The sequence below is a fragment of the Phoxinus phoxinus genome (assembly GCF_949152265.1).
Source record: "Phoxinus phoxinus genome assembly, chromosome: 19".
NCBI lineage: Eukaryota > Metazoa > Chordata > Actinopteri > Cypriniformes > Leuciscidae > Phoxinus > Phoxinus phoxinus.
Genome location: NC_136894.1, coordinates 14682159 through 14708576, shown reverse-complemented (window position 1 = coordinate 14708576; position 26418 = coordinate 14682159). Strand labels below are relative to the sequence as shown.

At 38.8% G+C, this 26418-nt stretch overlaps 1 protein-coding gene across 2 annotated transcripts in view; it reads right to left on the bottom strand.

Moving 5' to 3' along the window:
• rims2b (regulating synaptic membrane exocytosis 2b) overlaps window positions 1-25482 on the bottom strand; it is a 172603-nt gene extending 147121 nt beyond the window's left edge. The window contains exons 1-2 of one of the 2 annotated variants that reach the window (XM_079591525.1): window positions 25325-25482; window positions 3341-3379 (exon numbers count right to left, since the gene is read on the bottom strand). In XM_079591525.1, the coding sequence (XP_079447651.1) occupies window positions 3341-3379; window positions 25325-25479 (194 nt within the window). In that variant the 5' untranslated portion in view covers window positions 25480-25482. Of the gene's footprint in view, window positions 1-2236; window positions 2294-3340; window positions 3380-25324 lie in introns of those variants that run through there. The other variant, XM_079591526.1, reaches the window with a different exon arrangement.
• Between the last annotated feature and the right edge of the window lie 936 nt (window positions 25483-26418).

The following is a 26418-nucleotide window of genomic DNA, read 5'->3' as shown; positions in this document are numbered from 1 at the left end:
AAGATTTGAATAGCTGTTTCGCCATGATATATAAATATATAGAGACAGACAACAGTAAATAACACAGACAGTTTTGACATAGAGCGCTTTGCTGAGACACGAAAGCTAACGCGAGTAACGTACCGGATGTGCTTATATCTCTTCCTGGTCATGACGTCACGCGCCCGTGACGCTCATTCTTTCCATTGGACTAGTTGACATACGTGCTCAGACGTAATCACGCAAGCGTTCCCAAAGCGTCATCGACGCATCGCGAGTTCCCTCGAAAGGGAACAGAAATGCCTTGGCAAATAACTGAAATTAGTAAGTTTACGATGAAACTAAAACTGAAATAAAAAGCGAAATATATATATTTAAAAACAAGATAACTTGCAAAATCACTTAAAAAAAATACTAAAACTTAAACTGAAATTAAAACTAAAATGAAAACCAATTCAAAATATTAATAAATGCTATAATTGTGTACAAATAATAGAAAAATAACACTGATTTATATCCATTTCATGAAAAGTACAAGTACAATCTATAAAAAGTTTTTTATAAAAAAACTATAAAAAAAGTTTTTTGTCGTTTTTGCAACTGTAAAAAGTGATCAGTTGACTTAACTTAATAATTTTAAGGTAATGGGTTTCCTCACTTTTTTAAGTAAATAAACGTAATGCATAATTGAAATAATTAAGTTATATGGAGTTGTCAAGTTCACATAGTTTAATTTTTCGAAAATATACATGAAGTTTATTTACATAATCATTTTAAGGCAACTGGTTTCCTCACTTTTTTAAGTAAATCAACTGATCACTTCTTAGTGTTTAAACCCTTAATTGTTTGGCACATGATTAGTGTGGTGCTTTGGGTTTAAGAGAGCACTGGGGGTGTAAACATGACTCTATATTAAGTTCTTTATGCAGTAGTAATTACCTAATATATAGGCTTTAAACTCTAGATGAATTCCTCCTATTCTACATTCATCAGTCAAACCATATTGAAATAAGACAGTTACCATTGACAGGATGCATCTAATACTTTAACAAGATGATAAGAGAGTGTTCCAGTTTGACAAGATCCAAATCTAAAGCAGACAGACTCAATCAATAATTTATCCAGAGAAAACACTTACTCATCAGATGATTATTGATCCAGGGGGTATTTTCCATTGTTTTTAAGTTGCATGGAACAGTGAAGTATGTGACAGGGACGGGTTTTACTATACATGCACTACAAATCATGATATTCAGTTTGAGCCCTGGAAAGTCGATAACGTGTCCACTGAAACTATCTGACATTGTCCCTCCGCAAGAGTACATGAATATCCGCTGTCATCGGTCACGCATGGCTAATGGATTAAACATGTTGTGTTGACATACAATTTGGTAGACTGATGAAACGGTCCGTCCAAATAAAATAAAATAAACTTGAGCATGCTTGTTAGCAGGGTTTTAACTGTTTCTGCACATGGTATCTTGCTTCCACATGACTTAAGTACTTTTGAACCCAGATCATTCTTTACTAGAGTAGTTACAAACTACAGTATTCAGGGAAACCCCTAGACCATCACACCAGTTCTGCTTGACCCACTTGGATTAAACCATGTTGTGTTCATTTTGACCCAGAGAACAGTTTTTCTTTTTCCTGACATAGTTAAAACCCAATCAGAGAGGATTTTCTTTTTCCTAAAAAAGCCCGTTATCGCATAATTCGCATTGGACAAAAACGTACTGACTTTGCTCACACAAGGCATAACAACTTTTGGATTCAGACTTGTGGTGTTCCAGGTCAAAAATGACCGACTTACAAAAAATTGGCCAACACTTTAGTTTAGAGTCCAATTCTCACTATTAACTAGTTGCTTGTTAGCATGCATATTACTAGGTTATTGGCTATTTATTCGTATTTATATAAAACACATATTAATGCCTTATTCGGCATGATCCTACTCTAAATCCCTTAATCTTACCCAACACCTAAACTTAACAACTACACTAACTATTAATAAAGCAGTAATTGGGAGTTTATTGAGGCAAACGTTGAAGTCAATAATTAGATACTAATTGAGAATTGGACAAAAAGATTGAATCCAATATTTGGTGATAGCATAATGAGAAATTTACAAGCAGAGATTTTAAAAGCCCAGTCATTTTTGCCCGGGAACACCAAATTAGGTAAAGGATTTTTAGCACAGGACAAGGGAACTAGCTACTTTTAGCGGCATGAATTGAAGCCCCTGCACTGTACTTACGGCTTTGGCTCCTCCTCACTGGGGGACTTTGACTGGGGCTGAAGAACATTACTAACCAGCTCAGTGATTCCACTGAAAGGGTTCCACCTGTTCAGACAAGCATAGCAACATCAAGTGGCAAGAACCAAAGAAATGTGTTTTCTCTGTCCCGCTTACTCTTTGCATTTTGTAGGACTGGTCGCCATGGTTATGCCAAGTAAGACATGTTCCTGGATCAACATCTTTTGTTGATCCTGGAACAACATTCCTGTCTAAAAACATATTGCTAACCCTATCTTTGCCTCTGAACCTAACCCTACCCATAACTTATCCCTAAAAATGTGAATAAGAATGGTGCAGAAGCCGCTAACCACTGCTATAAGCCTAAACTGGCATGAACTCTAAACCTATTCCTCAAATCTGATAGTTTGATTAGAATGTTGTTCCAGGATGTTTCACTTGGTGAAATCGCATTCACCTTGTGGGACTACACCAAGGAATCCCAAAACGTTAAATAGTATTTATATAATACTATTTAACACGCGTTTTACGCGCGTAACGCGTCTTTGCATTGACTTAACATTGAAATCACTCGCACCTGACACGCTATTCGCGTCCGGTATGAACGCACCATTAAAGATATACTTTTTTTTTTTTTTTAAGTTTCAGTTTTACTTTTCGAATAAACTGATCTTTTTTTTTTTTTTACTGGAAAACACGAGTGTAATGCAATAGATCAGTGGTCAGAGAAACGGCAGCATTAGAAATAAGGGTGGAGAAAGAAGCCACAATATGAAAGCAGGTGAGTTTGAATCACAAGAGGAAAGTAGTTCTGTATACTGGAGAACGGTGAAGGCGATGTACATATGGGTCACTACAGCAACACAGATTTGCTATTTAACGTACAACCCAAAGGATAGTTGGATGAGAAAGCATGAACAGTTTCAGTAAATCAAATGGGGAAAAGGGTCCTACAAGGACTAGTCCTGAGTTTTCAACTACAGAACATCATAAAGCCAAATAACTGATCATAGGTCAGCTCTGAGTGATGTATCATAGACAGCAAAGGGCGAAGAAGGAAGACTGAAAGCTTAGAGTATGCTGAAAGAATTTGCTTGTACTCACTGAGCTGGTTGAGGCTTTGTGTCTTCTTTAGGAGGTTCCCTAAAAAGATATGTTCAACAGCTCATCACACACACAGGGCAAAACATAAGACAAAAATAAAAAAATGGACATATCCAAAACAAATTAAATGATGGCATAATGAATTCAGAAAACTAATAATAGTAAAATAAAATAAAAAATATTGGGGCTACCAAAAATATTTGCCAAATTGTTCAATATAATTATTAATAATATTAACATCATTACATTTCATGCTATTTAATGACATTTTAGCATGAGTTGGACCTTTAAGAATTATAACTTCACTAAGGCAGAATTTTATGGAAGCTTGTTTCTGTCACAGAATGTATAAAAAAAAATAGCCGTGGTCAGAATTATTGACACCCTTGGTAAATATGGAACAAAGAAGCCTGTGAAAATAAATCTGCATTGTTAATCCTTTGACCTTGTATCAAAAAAAAAAAAAATCAAAAAAAATCTAACCTTTCATTAAAGTAAAATAATGGGAAATGAATTATCATTATGAAATAAATGTTTTTCTCGAATATACATTGGCCACAACCCTTTATTCTACTTGTTTTGCCAAGATAACAGCTCTGAGTTTTCTCTTATAATGCCTGATGAGTTTGAAGAACACCTGACAAGAGATCAGAGACCATGTCCATGTTGATGGACTTTCCTCTTCAGTTATAGGGTTCAGGTCAGGGGACTGGAATGGCCATGGCAGAGCCTTAATTTTGTGCTCAGTGACCCATTTTTGTGTTGATTTTGATGTTTGTTTTGGATCATTGTCCTAGTAGATCTAACCACAGGCTATTATAAGATTTCTAGGAGGCTGCCAATTTAAAAAAAAAAAAAATAAAGATTATCTGTTGGTTTATTTGATAGAATACATGATACCTGAACAAGATGTCCAGAACCTCTGGCAGAAAAATAGGCCCACAAAGATCCAGCAGTATATTTAACCATGGGCAAAGGGTACTTTTTATCCCAAAGTGCACTAAACCCATCTAGTGGGTTTGCTGCCAAAAAGCTATTTTTTTTTAGTTTCATCTGACCATAGAAGCCGGTCCCGTTTGAATTTCCAGTATTTGTCAACTGTATGCTGGAGTTTGTTTTTGATGACAGCAGAGGATTTTTCTTGGAACCCTCCCAAACAACATGAGGTGATGTAGTTTTTTTTAAGTTTTCTTAGGTTTTCTTACCCTAAGACTCAACTAATTTCTGCAATTCTTCATCTGTGATCCTTTGAGAATCTTTAGCTACTCAAACTTTCCTCCTCACCATCCATTAAGACAATACACATGTCCTCTTCCATGCAGATTCTTAACATTTCCTGTTGATTGGATCTTCTTAATTATTGCCCTGATGTTAGAAATAGGAATTTTCAATGGTTTAGCTATTTTCTTATAGCCACTTACATTTCTGTCGGGACCACTATCGTCAAATACGATTGACAATTAGCACACAGTTTGGATTGGCGGTATGGTTCTGTTCTGGGCAAGAACTACCTGTGCATCCATGCAGCCTAGCATACCTTAGGGTAAACAGAACAGAACCAACATGAATGTATTGCAGATATCATTAATTAATTTGAATGTACAACATAATTCGAGAATTTCAGTCTGGTTCAGGGGGGATCATAATGCCAAATCCTGACCGGGCGAGAGGAGGAGCTGGGGATGGAGGAGGGTAATTCGCTCCTGAGAAATGTGATAAATCTGCTGATAATACTGAAGGAGCATAGTATACAGTGATAGGCGTCGTATTCCTATAGGTAGACGTGGATCAGCTGTGAGTCAGCTGATGCGAGCTCAACGTGACCTGCAGAACTGACGCTACGCTGGATTTTGTGATTTTCAACAATCTTTTGCTGCACATCAGAACTATATTCTTAGGTTTTACCTTTGTAATGGATGATTAAGGGAATTTGACATTTGTATGACCTCATATTTTTACTCATGTGAAACAATAAGTCATAGCTAGACAATTCCATGTTCACTCTGGTGTGCTAAAAAAAATAATATATATTAATGGAAATGTCCTTCAAAAATATTTTACGAGTTGCAAATTCGTATGAATTCGTATAAATGACCTACCCCTGACGCCACCCCTAAACCTACCCATCACGTGGGTTTAGACAATTTGTACGAATTAGCCAACTTTTAATCACTTATACGAATTGGTACGAATTGGTCGTGAGATACTGTTGGAATTCCAAGGTATAAACTCACAATACAGAGAAATAAACTCAGAACTGCAAGATGTAAACTTGAAATTGTAAGAAAAAAGTCCAAATTGAGAGTTTATATCTTTATTTCCTATAATTGTGCTTATTGTAAGACGTCATTGCGAGATAAAAAGTCGCAATTCACTTTTTTATTTTTATTCTATGGCAGAAACAAGCTCTATAGTATTTAATCATCATCATCATCAGAATTTCTGAAGTTTGAAATGTAGGCTGTATATGGATGGCTGGTGTTCCTGTGTGCTGGAGATTTCACATAATACTAAACCCACTGCAGATGACTTTGTATTTTTGTCATTAAAATCAAGACAAACTCTTATTGGAATAAACTTTATTTTACAGTTAAAATATTTGTATATATATATATTGTGATACAAAATTAATCAAATTTGAAATCAGATTTGAGATCATATGAAAATTATGAGATCGACGAAGAATGGCTGCCCCAATAAATAGGTAGTCGGTTATAAAAATAAATGTGAGTCATGTGTGTTACAGAAACAGACATACATAAACCAGCATGAATATAAAAATCATATAAACATTAAATATTTTAACAAAAAGAGAATAAATAATATGTAATGAGAGAAATAGAACGTAAGTTATGACTATAACTATGGATCTATGAGACCGAATGATGACCGTCACCACGGTCTTACCTTGAATGACGCCATTCTGCTAGCTCTCCTCGAGACCTAATGTAAACAATGTCAGATGACTGACCCCAAGTGGTTGGTTCGCTATAAAACATCCGGATGAACCGAACACTTCCTCTTGCCTGGAACGCCTCAGTTCATCCCGAGTGACAAGAAATGGTGACGGTCATCATTCGGTCTCATAGATCCATAGTTATAGTCATAACTTACGATCTATTTCGACCTCACTCAGACCGTCACCACGGTCTTACCTTGGATGACTAGTGCCATCAAGGTCACGAGGGAATGTAAGCCTCTCCTTCTTCACATCCCTGCTTAGCGGCCGAGAGCAGAATTGTGGACCCAAGCGTAACTGGGTCCGCCACATTGACCCTGTAATACCGGGCAAAGGTACAAGGTGAGCTCCATGATGCCGCTGCACATATGTCCGTTAGTGCCACCCCTTTCAGTGCTGCCCAGGATGTGGCCAGACTCCTGGTAGAATGAGCTACCAGGTTCCCTGGGACTGGTAAGCTCTGACTGGAGTATGTGTGTGCAATAGTGTCTACTATCCAATGTGATAGGCGCTGTTTCGAGGCTGGTTTTCCGACACTTTTCTTATCAAAACACAAAAACAACTGAGTGTGTAAATGTCGTAACGACTGTGTCCGCTCAATGTATGTGCGAAGTGCTCGAACTGGACATAAGGTAGCAAGATCAAGTTCTGTAGAAGAGAGATCAGGATCAGGTTGAAACGCTGCAAGTTCGATTACTTGATTGATCGTGCAAGTATTAAGAACTTTAGGCAGGAAAGCCGGGTTCGGCCAAAGAGAGACGCCTGAATAGTTTGCTTTCCATCTCAGACAGTCTTTATCTACTGTTAAAGAATGTAACTCACCCACTCTCTTTGCTGAACAGATAGCAAGAAGGAAAACTGTTTTCCACGTCAGTGATTTAAGATCCGCTTGGGCCAATGGTTCAAATCTAGTCAATGACTGTAGAACCATGGGAAGATCCCAGGATGGTGATCTCAGCCTTTTCTCTGGATAGAGGCGACGTGCACCTTTGAGAAATTGAGTAACCAACATGTGTTTACCAACTGATAAACCTTCCACAATACTGTGGAAATGAGAAATAGCTGCCACAAACTCTTATTGTGTTGACTTTTCTTCCTGAGTCTAGAAGTGACTGAAGAAAGCATAAAATAGAATCAAGACCACAATTTGTAGGGTCTAAATTTTTGTCCTGACACCAGTTAGAGAACACACGCCACTTGCTCGAGTAGTTATCCCAAGTGGAAGGCGCTTTAGCATTGTTTATGGTTTTCCTTACTGCCTCCTCTAGCTGATAAGAGAGGGGCTCAGTAGGGGCCAAACCCAGAGTTGTAACGTGGCTGGGCTCGGGTGCCAGATCTGTCCCTCCACTTGAGAGAGAAGGTCTGCTCTGATTGGTAGTGGCCACGGATGGCCCTGTACCAGACGTAGGAGAAGTGGGAACCAATGTCTCTTTGGCCATTTCGGGGCAATCAGTAAGATCCTGCAATGCCCCAGATCCACCCGTTTGAGCACATGAGGAATCAATGGTAGGGGAGGAAAAGCGTACAATAAACCTCCCGGCCACTCGTGAGACAGTGCATCCAGTCCCAAAGGCCCCCCTTGGCCGCTCAGAGAGAACCACATCTTGCAATGGGTTGTCTCGGCTGATGCAAACAGGTCGGTGTGGGCTCTTCCAAAACGGGTCCAAATCAGATGCACCACCTCCGGGTGTAATCGCCATTCCCCCGGGAGAGGTCCAGTTCGGGAGAGGAGATCGGCCGCCCGGTTCACTTCTCCGGGTATGTAGACTGCCCTGAGAGAGGCAAGTCTCGGGTGGGCCCAAAACAGAAGTCTCCTGGTTTCCTGGAGGCAGCGCAATGACCTGGTGCCTCCTTGGTGATTGATGTAATAAACTGCCGACATATTGTCTGTTCTTACAAGGACATGCTTGTCCTGTAGGAACGGAATCAAGTGTCTCAAAGACAGATAGATTGCTCTGAGCTCCAGCACATTGATGTGTTCCATGGTCCAGGGGAACATCCATGAGCCTCTGACTGATCTTCCTTGCCAGACAGCCCCCCATCCTGTCAGAGAAGCATCGGTTGTCACCACCATTCTCCTCGCTGGTATATTCCCCAGCGGAACACCTTGATTCAACCTGCTGCTCCTTATCCAAGGACGCAGAGCCTGAACACATTTCTGCGTGACCTTCAACTTCACTCGCCTGTGTAATTTGGGGTGGAGTTGAAATTTGTTGATCCACCATTGCAGTGGTCGTGCTTTGAGCAATCCCAGAGGCACTACCTTTATTGCTGCCGATATCATCCCCAGTAATCTTTGGAATTGTGCCAACTCCATCCGCTTGCCTAAGCGGAAGGATTGTGCCAGGGCAGATAACCTTGCTACCCTCTGTGGAGATAGAGATGCTGTCATTGTTAAGGTGTTCAAAACTAACCCGACAAATACGGTTTCTTGCCGTGGTTCGACATTGCTCTTTTCGTGATTCATGCGGAACCCAAGCTCTTGTATATGGTTGATAACAGCCTCTGTATCTCTTAAAACCTGGTGACGGCTTGGTGCACAGATCAACCAGTCGTCCAGGTATGGGAGGATCTTTATACCCACAGCCTGAAGAGGGTAAAGAGCGGCTGACACCACCCTGGTAAATACACGGGGAGAGAGGGAAAGGCCAAATGGAAGGACCTCGAATTGATATGCTTGGCCTTGAAAAGCAAAGCGAAGGAACTTCCTGTGATCTGGATGAATGGGCACATGAAAGTATGCATCTTTGAGGTCTAGTGTTGTAAACCACTCGTTTGGCTCTATAACCTCCAAGATTTGGGCGGTGGTCAGCATCTTGAATGGCAACACTTTTATGTATGCATTCAGACGTCTTAGGTCTAAGATGGGTCGGAGACCACCATCTTTTTTGGGCACAAGGAAATAGTTCGAATAAAACCCAGTGTGCTGTTCGTTGGGTTGTAGCTGAGTAATTGCCTTCTTCCCAAGAAGGGTTGCGATTTCTTTGGATAAAATGTTTGCCTGGACTGAGTCTTTGACCACAGTTAAGTGAATCCCTGAAAACGAAGGCGGTCGCCGCCGGAACTGGATTCTGTATCCGCTTTTTATCGTAGCGAGTACCCAACGATCTGAGATTTTTCTCTCCCAGCTGTCCAGGCATAGCTGGGAGGAGATTCCGGCGGCTCTTCCAGGATTGCTACGCAGTTCCCCCATAGGGGCCTGAGCCCCTGGGGTTTCGCTTCTTTTGTGGTGCATTTCTAACTGATGTACGAGACCGAGCCATTTGTGAATGCTGTGGTACTTGTCTGGCACTTTGGCTGTTATCAAACCTCTGAGGATGGGTATTTTGTCTTCTGTTGAACTCCCATGATCCTGGCCGACTAAAATAGGGATGATGAGGGGGCTGATAGCCTCGATATGACTGTCTAGTTGCCTTAGCGGGACCAAATGTGCGTTGCACTGATTCTCTTCTACGCCGCGCTTGCTCCGCTCTATTGAGTGTCGTTTGAGAGTCTGGATGAAACACACGGCCTGGTGTGACGGGCATGTAGGTCAGTTCCTTCCTGATAGTATCAGGTAGGGAGGTCTGTGCCAACCAAATCTGTCTACGAGAAAGGATTGCAGACGACATAGAAGCCCCAATGTCTCTAGTAAGCTGGGCGTGCGTAACCAGGGCTGCATCAACCAAACCCATAACGTCCTGATCCTCCGGATTTATAAGTTTCCGTAAAGAAGCCAGAATTATGGCTAAGGCATTACCAGATCGGGCTGCACGTGTGGCTGAGTTGTAGGTTCGACACACTAGGTTATCGGTCTTCTCACATTCTTTCCGGGGACAGCGTGGGTCATCAGTCACCCGGTCTAGACCCAAAGGCGTTAAAGATGCCATTTCACGCTCCACCGCTGGCATACCTCCCATGCCTGTTTCTGCAGCATATTGTATATTAGCAAAACGTCTGCAACCAGCATTGAACTGGGGTGCAGCTTTGGGGTGATTCCAAGCTTTGCTTAGCATTTGTGAATAGTCCTCAGAAACAGGAATCGAAACAGATGGTTGAGACTGGGAGACCCCAGTCCACACTCCTTGCACCACTGGTGTCGTTGATGCCTCAGCCTGGGTTTCCAAACCTAAAATTCTTGCAGCGCTAAGAATTCTGTTAAGAATGTCAGGTTGTGTACTGTCTCTATCAATAACAGAAGATCTGGACTCATCTCCTTGATCTTCCTCACTCACATCCTGATCATTACTACCAAAAAGAGAGTCATGAGCATGGAGAGAAATAGTGTCAGGAATGTTACCTCTTCCTCCCTGATTTAGAGGGATATCGTCCTCAGAGACAACAGATGGAGCTGCATGTTGTTGTCCAACTAACCCCCTATCGTGGGGCCTAAAACCATCCATTTTCCCAGCCAAATCCCGTAAAGTTGCTAGAATTTGCATCTGGGTGTCAGCTTGAGGGTCTGAAGCCCTTGACCTTCTTCCATCAGAACAGCTAGGTCCATCATGGACTTCAACAGGAGAATGTTCCCTTCTCCGTTTAAGGGAGCGTGCACCGACCACTGATCCTGATGCACCTCTATCATGAGCTGCCCGTTCAAAAAGGCTAGCTCTTTGCACTCTCTCTTGTAGGGAGAACTCAGCTGCGGCAGGGCATGGTTTTTCAATGTCCTCCAGTAAATGGGCCATACCCAGACATGATGGACACTCCCGATGTCCATCCCGAGGATGCATGGTAGCATGACAATAATGGCACAGAGGTTGACTCATGACTGTAGGACAGCTGCGTACAGTTGTAGCTCGGATAACTCACAAAAATATGAATACTCTACTCCTGCGCACAGGAGTTTTGCCAAATTATATGTAAATGTGTGTATACACAATCAAAATCATATATATACTTAAATTCACTGAGCCGCTGCGAACAATGGAGTCAGTGTGATAATTAAATTTCTTTTTTTTTTTTTTTCAAGGTTTTTTTATTTTATTTTATTTTATTAACACCTATCTATGCGCGTACGCACAGATCAAGACAGGTGACAGAGTCCGCTCAGCTGCGAACAGCAGATCAGCGGGTAAACAAATAAACCTCCTTTCAACTGATGTGAATAATTGAGCAAATAAATAAATAAATTACTCACCACCTCCGTACGCTTCTTAAGCGTCGGAATACAAGCGTCGGAATACAATTCCTACAAAACAAATATTAACATGAATCAAATTCGTAAATTTGTAAATAATACCAACCACTCACCTGAAATATAGAAGAAAAAGGGAAAAAAATGTTTTACCGCAATCCTCAGGGGCACCAGGCGCCTGCACTACAGTGACGGATTGAATGGGTAAAGATTTCCAAATAACAGCGTATTGTATACACGCGGATTTTCTCCAAACCGGTCTCTAAAGAGGCGAGAAAGGCAAAGAGGAAGTGTTCGGTTCATCCGGATGTTTTATAGCGAACCAACCACTTGGGGTCAGTCATCTGACATTGTTTACATTAGGTCTCGAGGAGAGCTAGCAGAATGGCGTCATTCAAGGTAAGACCGTGGTGACGGTCTGAGTGAGGTCGAAATAGATCTGTTTTTCCTTATATATGTGACTTTTGGTATTGTAAGTAACATTAAATTAATCTTTAATCTGAAGACATTTTGTGTAAAACCCTACAATGGGTTATAAAACACACCTGACCTACTGTACAATTAACACATTGTTCATTTGAGAACTTTTATAGTACTGACATAATTTCAACTTGAGATACACATATCACTTATCCAAAATGCTCAGGAGACTGTGGAGTACTACCATGTGCACTCAAACGTGCAGCATACAACCAGGACGCACTGTATAGAACATCATATCCCACAATGCAATGTGTTCAACTTGGCCTTCCATTTCCTGTCTGATGAACAAATTTTGCACACCATATTTATACCTCAGCTTGTAGGAAAGCTACTTACCACTGTGGCTCTTTACCACATATGTTATGGTGGTTGTCAAGTGTATTACAAAGGTACAAAATGCAGCTTAGTACTTCAGTAGGTTGGTATAAAAACATTATATCAGTAAATGACATATGTTTTCACTGTAAAATTAAAGTACAGTAAGATCAGTTACTGTACTGTTGTTGTATATACTATAGTCTGTGTAAAAAAAGTAGCATACTTGTACAGCAACTTTTTTAAAGCCAGCACTAACAAGCATAGTGGTAATCCTGTTACACAACAAGTTTGACATAAGACTGGTTACTTGAGACTGAGGTCTCATAAAAGGTCATATATGACAGAGATTATGGCACCATGGGGGGGGGAAGAAAGTTCTCAAACTTTAATATGGAAATATTTTATGGTCCTGTGGAAATCCCAGTGTACGTTTGGCCAGCTAAACACTGTGCCTTTCAGAACAAGTAAAGAGATTACAACCTGTTATTAGCCAATCAGCATTGGCCATTCTAAATGCCTGACACTAAGTCCTAATACAGTACAGCTCTGATGCAGAGATCAAGTGCACTTGCACCACTGTAGCATCGTGCATGGTGTTTAGGATCGTTATTGTGTTAGAAATGACACATTCGAGCTCCATGCAGATCCTCCATACTAGCCTGGCAGTGTAAAGCCCTATTCGGACGGGATTAGTTTTACATGGAGAGGTGGGGTAATTATTTCCAGAACTTCTCAGTGATTTTAGTCCCGTCCGAATGTGCTATCTCAGTAATCATTACGGACAAAGGTCTGGAGAAATTGCCACAGACAATTCTAATACCGTGCGAATAGACCAGCTGTAAATATGTAAGTAAATATTCCGTCATTTCCTCTATAAAAGTAGTTTTCCGCGTTTTTTCAAGTATGGATGCGCTTTAAGAAGCATTTAGTTGCTTTCTAGGGGGTGGGATGTCAAGTCTGTGGCACATTTCAAGTGTTTTCCACATACCATTCAGATCAAATAAAGGTCGAAAGCACTTGTTAGAGGCACGCAACTTCTTTTAGCTCTAGGTAAGTGCCTATTACCAATTGAATCCAATCTGAATTTAATTAATTTCATTAATACTGTAGATTGTTCGACCAGACCTGACTGTTATACATACATATCAGGAAGCAGCGTAATACGCACATGACGACAGGGAGGTAACAGCAGTGCGTAAATCGAGTTACCCCTCCCACTTCTGGTAGATATACTTCTGGTAGATTTCTTATCCTGTAGGAATTGGCCAATAATGTTACAGACGTCCTGTGGTAAAATTACATTACTTATCCCATAATAACTAGTCCCATGTCCGAATAGGGCTTAAGATCAAGCTGGAGGTTCCTCACAATTGCATGTCTCATTCAAGAGTTTGTACGTTATTTTGAAGCGTACAACCAGTGAGGTGACATTCTGTGGACATTGTGATCGCTCAAATTCAGAAAACAAGCAATATTCAGTCAATTGACCAGATTTAGTCATTTTGAAAATATCCTCTTTTGTTGCAGAGGACTGACCATTGTCACTAAAACCCACAAAATAACATTGAAACAATTAGTTATACAGATAGTGTCCTCTTTGCTCCGACCGAGAACATGTGGAGTGAGAGAGGAATGGCTTGTCGGACGTAGCAACAGTAACCAAGAGGGGCGGGTCTTTGTGAAAGGTCAATTTCAAATCATTTAAATCTTTGTGGACTCGGCCGGACTCGACTCGGACTCGGATGTTAAGGACTCGGACTCAAGTCCGACTCGACCCTCTTTGGACTCGGACTTGGACTTGTACTCGGTTGTTAAGGACTTGGACTCGACTCGGACTCGACAAAGGTGGACTCGGACCCGCAATATGCTTACAAAATATTTTGTAAAAAAAAAATATTATATTTGAAAAAGAGCAGAGATGTTAATTTTCATAGGCCAGACATCACTTTTGGCACTTCATAGTCATAGAACGATACTGTTTGACTCTGAATGGGGCAAATTCCAAAACTGAAACATTATTTGCTCAGCTAATGTTTGTTCAGAATTCCAGGGGAAAACCACATCTAATGTTGCTCTTGTTATATACTTGATCTAATGGCTCTTAAGCAGCAATAAAAAGTCCCCATAATCCCCAGCACACAATAAGCATAACAGGCACTTCCTTGTCTTTCTGCACACTCTTCAGTGCTAAGTCTGAATGTTGCTCAGTGTATAATTCCCTGATTCTTTGAGTGCTGGGGGGAGGGGTGTCAGTCCGATAGCTTCAGAATCACCAAAACCACCCACCATCAGAAATAACCACAACCTAGAAGTGCGAGTATGAAAAAGGCTTGGACACACACTACACGCAACTCACATTTAAAGGTTGTGTAGGTAAGAATTGTCTAAATAACTTTTTTTCAAATTGGCTTAAACTGTCTTTATATACCAATACATAATTAAAATGTAAGTAGCTATTTTGAAAAAGAGAGTATACAAATTGAGTGACTATAGTGTATTTAATCTTCAAAAAACACAGCTCATTAATTCCATTCGGGACGAAACAAGTGATTGGCTTGCGCGACTGTCACTCTCCGTCGCCATGACTACTGCCGCTATTATTGGCTCTGCCCACGTGCGCGCAGTCGCACACCCGTTTTTAGGTGGGAGTGAATGGAATTAATGAGCTGTGTTTATTGAAGATTAAATACACTAGAGTCACTCAGTTTTTTATACTCTCTATTTCAGAGTTCTTGCATTTTTATTATGTATTGGTATATAAAGACAGTTTAAACAAATTTGAATAAAAGTTTTTTAGACAATTCTGACCTACCCTACCTTTAATATACACCAGTAGAGTGTCATACAGTGAGCTACTTTGCCATCTACTGTCTATAGGCAGTATCCTTCTATTAGAAGCAATGCCTGATTTGAAACAATCTACTTAAAAGGTAAGTTCGGTATTTTATACTTAAAGCCCTGTTTACAGATCGTATCTGATGAAATAGAACGGTTAAGATTAAAATTTGGACACATGCTCCTGTCCCGAGAATTTTAGGTTTAGTTCGCTTCCCCCCCACACCCCCACAATGGTTGTCTATGTGCACTGGAAGATTCCTTCCTAAAACACATTAAACTTTCGTTTACAAAGACGTGAAACTCACCGAGTGGTCAGGGGTGTTCACTGGTATGTGCACTCAAAAATCGCTGAAAAAGATGCATTCCAACAGGTTTTATCGTAGTTTTTGTCCAACTCCATTAAGTTGTATTGGATTCGCTGTGTGAGGTAACGTTACGGTATTACTCCGCCGCGGGAAACGGAAATGGGGTTGTTTGTATGCTTTTTGTAGTCTTATGCAGTCGCGGACGCGGTATCGTAGGCTAAGCTATCTAAACATTTTTACAAGATCGAAGCTATCTGTGTCAACTTAGAAATGGATTCCGAGACATTTATATGGGAGGATGACGGTTTTGAGATCGATTTTGATGGACAGGGTTATAGGTTTGAGCCTGAATATTCAGAGGAGGAATTTCTGCAAAGAAAGGCAGAGTTTGAACGGCAGTTGACAACGGAGTCCAGTGTTACGCCTGTTGCCGAAGCTGCTGCTGTCTCAAGGCTTACAGGCACTTGGTGGTGTTCCTTTTGCCACGAATCTTCCCGCAATTCGGAACTGCACAAATTCGCCTGTCTGTTTGTAATGCTTTCAATGAAGACAGCGATCTTCTGCTTCTTCTGTGTATATGCCCGTGGTTTGCTTGCAATTGGCAAAGGTGCATTATCGCCACCAACTGGGCTGGGCTCTATTATTCAAGCTCTCAACGGAAGAATCACGGGTGTGACGCGTTTGGCAAAATAGGTCCACAAAAGCGAAATAAACCTAAAATTCTCAGGACAGCAGCATGTGTCCAAATTTTTATCTTAACCGTTCTATTTCATCAGATACGATCTGTAAACAGGGCTTTAAGTGTAAAATACCGAACTTGTCCTTTAAGTAGCATTAGCAACATAAAGTAATACCTTTTGATTTTTAAAGGTTTTACTTGGAAAATACAGTTGCTAACAATTTTCTAAATGGGATTGCAGATTGTCTGGGACATTAAACATCATCATGCTAGTCTGCTTTCACAGCTATGTTGTGTTTATAATTGTGCTCCTGCAAACTAACTCAAACTTCGTTCAGGGAAAACGTTTTTAAATAAAGACTGAAAGAGTTGTAGCAAGCTCAATGGGGGAGACTCATGTGATTGTGTGATGTAGTTCGTTAATAGCCTACGTTTAACTTTTTACTTCTACTACTTGTATTTAGGATTTAAAATTCATAAAATATGTGTTCATTTCTGAAGATTATCATCATGAACAAAACGTGTAAGAATCACAAACTTTTGTAAGTCACAGAACTTATTTTATACAATAACTGCAGTCATCACTGCAGTGTTCTATAGAGATTGGTGTTAGCATGATGCTAAGCTAGGTTCTGTAACACAGCTAAACTCACTCATACAGGCTAAAACATCCGATTGGCCAGGACAAGTCAGACACATGGAACAGGAAATAACATTTTAAAGCAACAGTACTTAACATGAAACTGCAAATCACAGAACAACTGAATATAACAGTATAAAGACACACCCTCATAAAAGGGATAGTACCCAAAAATGAACATTTTGAGCATTCCCCAATTCTTAAATGCCACACTCACTCAGTGTGCTGTCATTAAGACAACCCGAAGGACTTTCTCTCTTAAATCTGCCTTTGTGCATTATGACATTATGACACAATTACGAAGACATACAGACAAGTCCAATCAAATTCCAACTCAGATGTTAAAAGAAGTCTTAATTTAGTTCTAAATTTAAAGCTGAAAGCACATAATAGATACAATGTGCTTAGACAACTTTATTTGTAATTTAGCAGATATGTTTTTCCAAAGCAAATTACGGTGCGCTAATTGCTGGGACTCTCCCCCTGGTGCATCCTGGGGAAATGTGCCTTACCCAAGGGCACAGAATCGACAGGCGGTTCCCAGTAATTCATTTCATTAGTGGCCCTACCTGACACTAAACCAGCAACAGTAAAATCACCAGACCAGACCAGACATAACAAGCTCAATCCCAGCATATACGAAGAAGTTGTATCCATTGAAAATCTCTGCGAAACGTAGTACTGCAAACTGTATTCAACACTTGCAAAAGTGTATGCGCTGTAATACTAGATGCTTAGTGAACAATAAATTAGTAATCTGATCAAATAAATAACTTATATATACAGTATATACACACATATACATATATATATATATATATATATATATATATATATATATACAATATATATTTTTTCCCATTTTTTCTGCATATTTTTTTTTATTGTTCACTAATTAGATTCCCTTGTGAAAAAAGAACAGTTATAGGCTTTTTTTTTTTTTTAAGAGCACTGCAGAAATAATATATTTTAAAAGAATATACTTTAAGGCATAGTTCACACAAAAATGAAAATTTTTAATCATTTGCTCACCCTCATATCGTTCTAAACCTATGCATTTCTTTCTTCACATTTTGAAGAATGTTGGTAAACAAAAAGTTTTAGTTACCGTCAACTTCCATTGTATAGACAAAAAAAAGATATTTCTCAAAATATCGTATTTTCTGTTCCGCAGAAGAAAGAAAAGTGATAGGTTTGGAACGACATGAGGTAAAAAAAAAATGTAATTGAATGTTAATTGAAATTAAATTCAAATGTATTATAGTTCTTTATGTTAAAAGTTAAACTTTAGAGTGTTTTTGATTCACTTAAAGGTTGGGTAGGTAAGAATTGTCTAAAGAACTTTTTTTCAAATTGGCTTAAACTGTCTTTATATACCAATACATAATTAAAATGTAAGTACTTTGAAAAAGAGAGTATAAAAATTGAGTGACTATAGTGTATTTAATCTTCAAAAAACACTGCTCATTAATTCCATTCGGGACGAAACAAGTGATTGGCTTGCGCGACTGTCACTCTCCGTCGCCATGACTACCGCCTCTATTACTGGCTCTCCCCACGTGCGCGCAGTCGCGCACCCGTTTTTAGGTGGGAGTGAATGGAATTAATGAGCTGTGTTTATTGAAGATTCAATAAACACAGAGTCACTCAGTTTTTTATACTCTCTATTTCAGAGTACTTGCATTTTAATTATGTATTGGTATATAAAGACAGTTTAAACAAATTGAATAAAAGTTTTTTTAGACAATTCTGACCTACCCTACCTTTAAAGGATAATTCCGGTATTTAACACCTTGAGTCTATATTGTAGTTTGTTTTGGATGAACAAGAGTGGTGGACAAATTTTTTTTGACAATGGTTCCTCTCTCGAGTTTTTGACTATAATAGAATTGGCCATGGACCCATTTAACATTGGAGTCAATGGGCATGTCCGAAAATGTCATTAAAACAACCTTTAACATTAGTTTTCAAAACTGTTAAACTCACCGAGTGGTTAGTGGTGTTCGTTGATGATTATAAACAATATATCGTCGCAATATATGATTCCAATCCGTTTATTTTACTATAGTGGAACTATTTTTTCAGACACTTCACAACCGTGTAACTTCCGCTCAATATTTGAATCTGAAGCGTTAGCACACTCCCGACCACATGATGGCGATAACCGATGTTTATGTCTCGCGGGACACTCACGGTCACAGTCGAGTTCAACTTCATATTACAAGTAACGTGAAGGTTTTGTTCGTTTATTTCGCTTACTCTCCCGGAGCACAGTTGCTCTGCTCGCTAGCCTTATGAGAAACGAAAGCGAGCAAAAAGACTACATCGACCAAATGTAAACAGCCCCCTTTCAGTTTCCGGTAGCGCATTTATATTAACGAGCACTCAGTCCTTCAACAGAATTCAATGGGATTTTACAAAACGACGAATAAAACACGACAGAAACTGTATTTCGCAACACTTTTTGTTTCTGGAACATCAACTAACATCACTAATCACTCGGTGAGTTGCACAGTTTTGAAAACTAATGTTAAAGGTTGTTTTAATGACATTTTCGGACATGCCCATTGACTCCAATGTTAAATGGGTCCATGGCCAATTCTATTATAGTCAAAAACTCGAGAGAGGAACCATTGTCAAAAAAATGTTGTCCAACACTCTTGTTCATCCAAAACAAACTACAATATAGACTCAAGGTGTTAAATACCGGAATTATCCTTTAAGTAGATACTACATTGTAATATGAAATACTTCATATATAATTAAATAACTACTTTTATTGTTTTTGAAATATGTTTATGAATGTACTGACAAGCATTTACGGTAAACTAAAATATCATGTAATAACTTCTATTGAAACTTGGATGTCATATACCGTATTTAAATACATTTTTAATTACACGTTTGCAATAAAGTTACAATTTAGTACATTTAAAATATATTAACTTTTATCGAATAACACACTTCAGTTAAAATTATAATCTCTTATATAAAGCTCTTCACATGTGTCTTAGTATGTTAGTCAAGACATCGAAATAAGTGTAATTCTTTAAAACATGACAATAGATTAATACAACAAAATTATTAAATATGTACTTAAGTAAAACTTTTTTATGTTGACATAATTACAAAGTGCACATAAGTCGTGAAAGTGTACAATTAAGTGGTTTTTTTATTCAATTAATATACTATTATCTGCAAGAGCAGTTTTTTCTTTGTTTATATATATTCATTTAAGATTGAAGTGCACACTACAAGTACACATTCAAAACAATTACGCAACTACTTCTAAACTCTCTCGACGGGTCCTGACAAAATCTGGTATGCCAGAATGGTCAAACAAGCAAACAAAGTTTGGAAAGAGCCACTTGTTTGCACTTAAGTCAACCTATAAATAGCATAGAGATGACTCTGCACATTAAACTGGAATACAAGAAAGAATTTGAACATTTATAAATGAAGCACCTCACCTTTAAATCCTTTTTGAAACGCCTGTCAATATGAACATTTCTAAACTTAAATGCAGTAGCATCTGTATTCAACAAGGTATGAGATTTTTTCCACCATCAGAGTTTTATCTAACACAGTCTCATTCTCTTGCTGAGGAGGACAAACCCACCAGACACCTCTTAAAGGAGAGCGTGTGTGTGTGAGACTTAAGTACTACTATCAAAACAGTCACACAGAGACAGACTCGAACATGCAGTGGGTCTGCACTTACTTGATTAATACTTAACCAGTACTTGACTGACTTTGCAAAAACTCTCTAATCTTCATAAGAAGCCTCATTTTTCCATAGATCATCACTCTTAGCACTATACTCAGGAGTGAGTGCAAAAGATATGAACGTATCTGCTAGAAAGCACAGTGTCACCTCAGATGACCGCCTGTGCTGTGCTCTTTTAGCATGCTCTGCCAAAATACACTTCAAAATCAGCCCTGATATTGGGGATGTGCAAAACTACATTCAAAAACAGCTAGACGGAGCAGACAGAATCAAACAGATTTTATCAAAGTTTTAGAGTAAGACGTGTTTTGGAAAATATTTCATATACAAATTGAAAATGTTATATTTTTGTGCATTTTCATAACAATACATGCAAAATTGTATAACCTCTTTTAAGTTTAGTGTTTGTTTGTTTTTTTTCACTCCAGCAATAATCTGCCAAGTGTCGTCTTTAAAAAGAGATCAAACTTAAGTCTGCACCAAAGCATTCAAGATTTATGACAGTTTAAATAGGACATTTAATTAGGCCTATTCTCAAACAACGAATAAATGTATTATAACTACTGCATACATATAATTTATACTGAAAAATCCCCTAAAAAAGAATCTGCAGTAAAATAAAGCGAACAAACGTCTAACTGGTGCGATCTGACTGGAACTTCGTTAAAAACAAAGATCACGCGTTATTAATGTTAGGATGTTAGGATCACAAGGATGGCAATGCAAAGAAGTAGGCGTTGATCTTCTTCTGCAGAGGTCTTTCGTCGCACTCTGACGTGATAATGTGACAAAATCCAAAACAAGTCGTTTTCTGAGCTTGGTTTCAATAAAAGCTGTTTTTGGCCAAACAAGGAAGTTTTAAGTTCTGAAACTTTTTTTTATAATACAATAACCCATATGTCAAAAGATCAATAAAAATTAGATTTCTCAATTTATGACCCATTTTAATTAAAATGCTACAACAATACATTTAAGTTGTATTTATGGAGTACCAAACAAACAAAAAGACACAAATAACTGCTCACTGGACTCCTATGCCCCTGGCAAAACTATAAAGCTATTCTTAATTGTTTTTTTGTTGGATTTGAAATCCATGATACTTAATTACACATGTGTGAGAAAGACATTGGTGAACTACACAGTCTACTAATTAATAACACAGCGATCAGATTAAGCCACAGTATCCAACCCAGGTCAGAGAGATTGACATCTGACCGTGTGCCTGTGAGATCTTCAGCGGCACAGGCCTTACAAAACTGTGTCAGTTAAACAAGTTCATGTCAATACAGCCATAGAAAGAGATTGAGCTCATTTAAAGTGAAGAACTTTACATTATCTCTAACTGGTAGAATAAAACAAACATTCATATAATGTTTTGCAACATGAATGATTCCTAGGTTTGATTAGAGAGATGTACGTTTACATTTATTTGATTACATCTTTTAAAATCCTAACTCAACTTATAAGCAACATGCAGTATTTGTGAATTTTTATTTTTTATTTTTTTTAAACACCATTAATAAGAGATAAATCACACACTAAACACAGTACAGCAATTTGTTATGTAGAATAACTGGATGGTTGGCATTGTCACCTTGGAATTATAAGGTTCTATCTGACATTATTTATGTATCACAACTTATTTACATTATGTTTTTTTTTTTAGTTGTGTACATTTTGGGACATTTTTTTTAGAAAACAAAAAGATTCTCACAACAAAGTCAAATGGAATGCAAAAAAAAATTGAAGCTCAATATCTCAAAACCGCTCAGAATGCAGATTGAACCTAATTCCAAGATGGCGAAATGTGTCCAAAATGCTTCCTGCTACTATTTTCACTCCTCATGCTTTGTTACTTCCCTGTGGTCGAGTCAGGCAGTGAAAGCATTGATTTTTTTTTAAGCTATCAATGTCCTATTATATCTTAATTTATAATCAATCATTTGGATCATTTGAAGTTGACGAATATCTGTTTCTATTTTAATCTATTATAAAAATTAATTTATTCCTGCTGAATTTTCAGCATCATTACTCCAGTCTTCAGTGTCACATGATCCTTCAGAAATAAGTCTGATATGCTGAAACATTTTTTAGTGTCAATGTTGAAAACAGGTGTGCTGCTTAACACTTTTGTGGAAACCGTGTGATTTTTTTGTTGTTGTTGATTTGTTTTAGGATTCTTTAATAAAAAAGACTTCAAATGAAGAACATTTATTTAAAATAGAAATTTGGAAATCTTTTAACATTATAAATATCTTTACTGTCAGTTATCAAAATAGCTTTTTATTTTATTTTTATCTTTTAAAGGAATAATTTCAGCCATGATCCAGACATGCTGACATTATGCATTTAACTATTATACATTTAACATTTAATGATCAATGATAGCCTATGGCTTATCAGAAACTGTCTTATCTGACCTGCCACCACAAAAGTGTGATAAACACTAGAGGCATCAAAACATGCCACTATCCCAACAGTTCATTCTGTAAGTGTGACAGTTGAGAGTGCAATCAAGCACATCTTGCAACAAGAGCTTGAGACAATTAACTATTTTCTTATTATGTAAAAAAAATATATATATATATATATATATATATATATATATATATATATATATATATGTATTTATATATTTAAATCAGGTAATAATACACAAACATCGCAGGAGGTGAGTTACACCAGCTTCAATTGGTTAGTTCATAACAGAATAGTCTCAGTTTTCCATTGACAAGCAGGCACATGGCAGAGGCGTACTGCAGCTGGAGCTCACGCTGTTTGGCACCGATGGTGGTCAGGTGGTCTACAAACAGACCTGTGCGGGTACACTGGCACAGAATTAGAAGTTCACTGGGTTCACTCCAGCCTTGGAACTTAGAGCCAAGTGGGCCACTCCAGTAAATAATGTCTACTCTCTCTCTGTCTAAAAAGAGAGCCGACTGCATCTAAGAGCAAATCTTAATGGGAAGAATTAGAACCAGACAGAAAGATAAAAATAAAGATAAACAGATAAACTGCTAGATAAACAGATGCTTAATTATGGGATAGTTGAAATAAATAGATTAAATTATTCCCAGTGCCTTGTGGCCTTGAGCAATATACTTATAGCTGAAATGTATAAAACCATCAGTTTACTTTGTCTCTAGTAAAGCAAAGTCCAGTGTGTAGCAGTGCAGTGCTTATACAAAAATAGCAGATGACTGTAACATAGCGTAATCCGGGGTATGAGCAATTGATGATCGAGTGAAATCTTTGTACAGACGTTCAGATGCTCTTGATTCCATTGAAACACAAGGCGCTCTTTTGGATCATTCTCAAATCATGCTGGTAAACATGATCATTGGGTTTCATACAAACCCATGGAGCTCATGCAGCTCAGGTGCATGGATTAAAACAAAAGAGGGGGGACAAATTAAATACAAAAAAAAAAAACAATTCATGCCAATTTGTCTCTTGTATTTTTCACTCAAATTGTCATGCTGTTAATGTCATTTGTAATGAAAATGTAATGAAATATCAAATATAGTAGCATTTGACTCAAGAAATACAGATATTTCATATTCATGTTATCCAGCATGATTTAAGAGCATTGACCTTAATTTGAAGCATCTGACATTTTAAAGTCAACATAGTCACAAATATGCTTTTATATATATATATATATATATATATATATATATATATATATATATATATATATATATATATATATATATATATATATATATATATATTCATTTCTATATTAATGCAGGCTTAAATATATATTCCTTCAAGCCTGCATTAATTAAGATTCTGCACTAAGTTAACTTACTAGGCATATTTTTGACCATGTTGACTCCAAAATATCAGACTCTAATACTCCCACTGAATCACTCAATGTTTTCAAATATGTGTACAGTAGCCTACACTATAACAATTAAACAAGGATTACACCAATGCAGAAGTAGAGGAATTATTGCATGTTACACTGCAGGACACCACTGTCACTGCTTGACATCGTGTCAACTCCCAACCGCCTACCAGCAAACAGGTGCACCCTTGCGATTTATACAGCATGTCAAGCAAACACAAGCAGAGAGAGAAAGACTTTCTGCCGGCACACACCGCGCTCCATACATGCATCGACTCAGGAGAAAACACATCCGCACTGCGAGCGCGAGTGGACAGCGTCGTGGTGCTGAAAACACCGCGCGGAGCTTCCACGGCAACCGCAATCGCGCAAATATACTTGCGCTAGGTTTCTCGTTAATGTTTAACGTCTGACCTATTCGACAGCACGCATTAAAGTGTAGTAATCTCTGGTAAACGGCAGCTGATGGGATTTTTAGCGAAGATGGCGCCCACAGCTAACCCAACCCACCAGAGCCTCACAGAATGACCATAACTGAGACAAAATACTACATGCACACACGGCGCGAGCCACGAAAACCTCCGAGGCGCGTGACATTGACCTCTCTGATGGTTAACACGGGCATTTTGCCCGGGCCCCTCTCAACAATAGCCTAATATTGACAGTCTACGTAAGCAGACGTATTACATTTCAGGAGACAGTCATGCTGAAAATAACAGGGAGGGTTTTAAAGAGACAAATGCAGCCATCATCCACAAGCCTGTGACTGCAGCACTGCCAGCCAGACACTCTTTAAAATACAGGTTCCCTCAGTAATGCCATAGTAGAACCGGTTTTGGTTCCTAAAGAACCTTTTAGTCAAGAGTTCTGAAAAGAACAATTTTTTTAGTGTGAAGAACAGTTTAATAATCCAAAGAACCTTCTTCCACTATAAAGAACCTTTTGTGGAATGGATGTTAAAAGGTTCTCCATTGAACCATATGCCAATAAAGAAGCATTACTTTTAAGAGTGCAGAGCCCTCAAGCCCTCTCTATTAAGGGTGCTGAACACAATCAGCTGTCTTACTTCAGCATGGACTGCTCTTTCTCCTCCTCTTTCTTCTGTCGGTCCATGACCGAGAGGATGATCTTCCTCTCCTCCTCGGTGAGGTGGCTCAGATCCGGCATGTCCGGCGGAGCAGGAGCCGCAGGGGATGCGGCCGGGGCCCGCGGAGCTGACATTTTCAGGTGTAGCTGCTGCTGAAAGAGCAATGGATGAACATTAAATACATCTGCAGAGAATCCATGCAGCCTACACATGTGCTCTTGTTGTAGACTTATGGGATACATAACTATATGGATCTCGCTCATAATAATAACGGTGATGCCAAAGAAGAACCATTTTTGGTACCCCTAAGAACCTTTCAGTGAACAGTTCTTAAAAATATAATAATAATAATAATATATGATATATATATATATAGGCATATATATATGTGTGTGTCTCTGTGTGTGTGTGTGTGTGTGTGTTTTATTTTATTATTATTTGTTTTTTTAGAGTGTATAGTAGTCTAAATGCCATTATGTCCTGATCCTGAAGGCGGTATGTTTTATGACAGCACATTATCTCATCTATGATACCATCAGATTCATCACACACAGCCGGTCTATGTACATTGTAGATGTACATTTAGAACATTATTAACGATAAACAATATAACCCCATGACAGCATGGGGAACGCTTGTAGTACGGTTCACAATGTAGCTTGTCACGCTGGCTCATAAAAACAAGCATCTTCTGAGAATAAGGTGTAAAACCCTGGGGGCTTCTCGAGTTACATGCCGGTTTCCGGGAGCCGAGGGCATCCCAAGCATGCCTGTCGAATGTGTTTGGAGAGAAAACGAGTGCTTGCCTTTTATTTCGCAATCATGGTGAATGCAGTCTAACCCATGGCTGCTGCTGCGAATGGAGAGCTCTCGCGCATCGTCCAATGGCGCGGCGCACGATCCCTTATTGCGGTTATCGGCGTCCTCGCTCGCAACCTTCCCCACGATTCCCTCCTGGTTGCTGCTGCTAACTCCAAGAGATTTCTTGAATGCACAAAAATGGATGCGGTAGGGGAAACGGTCTGATAGGAGAGCGAGGCGGAGCGACGGTCTTACGTAGGATGAAGATCAGA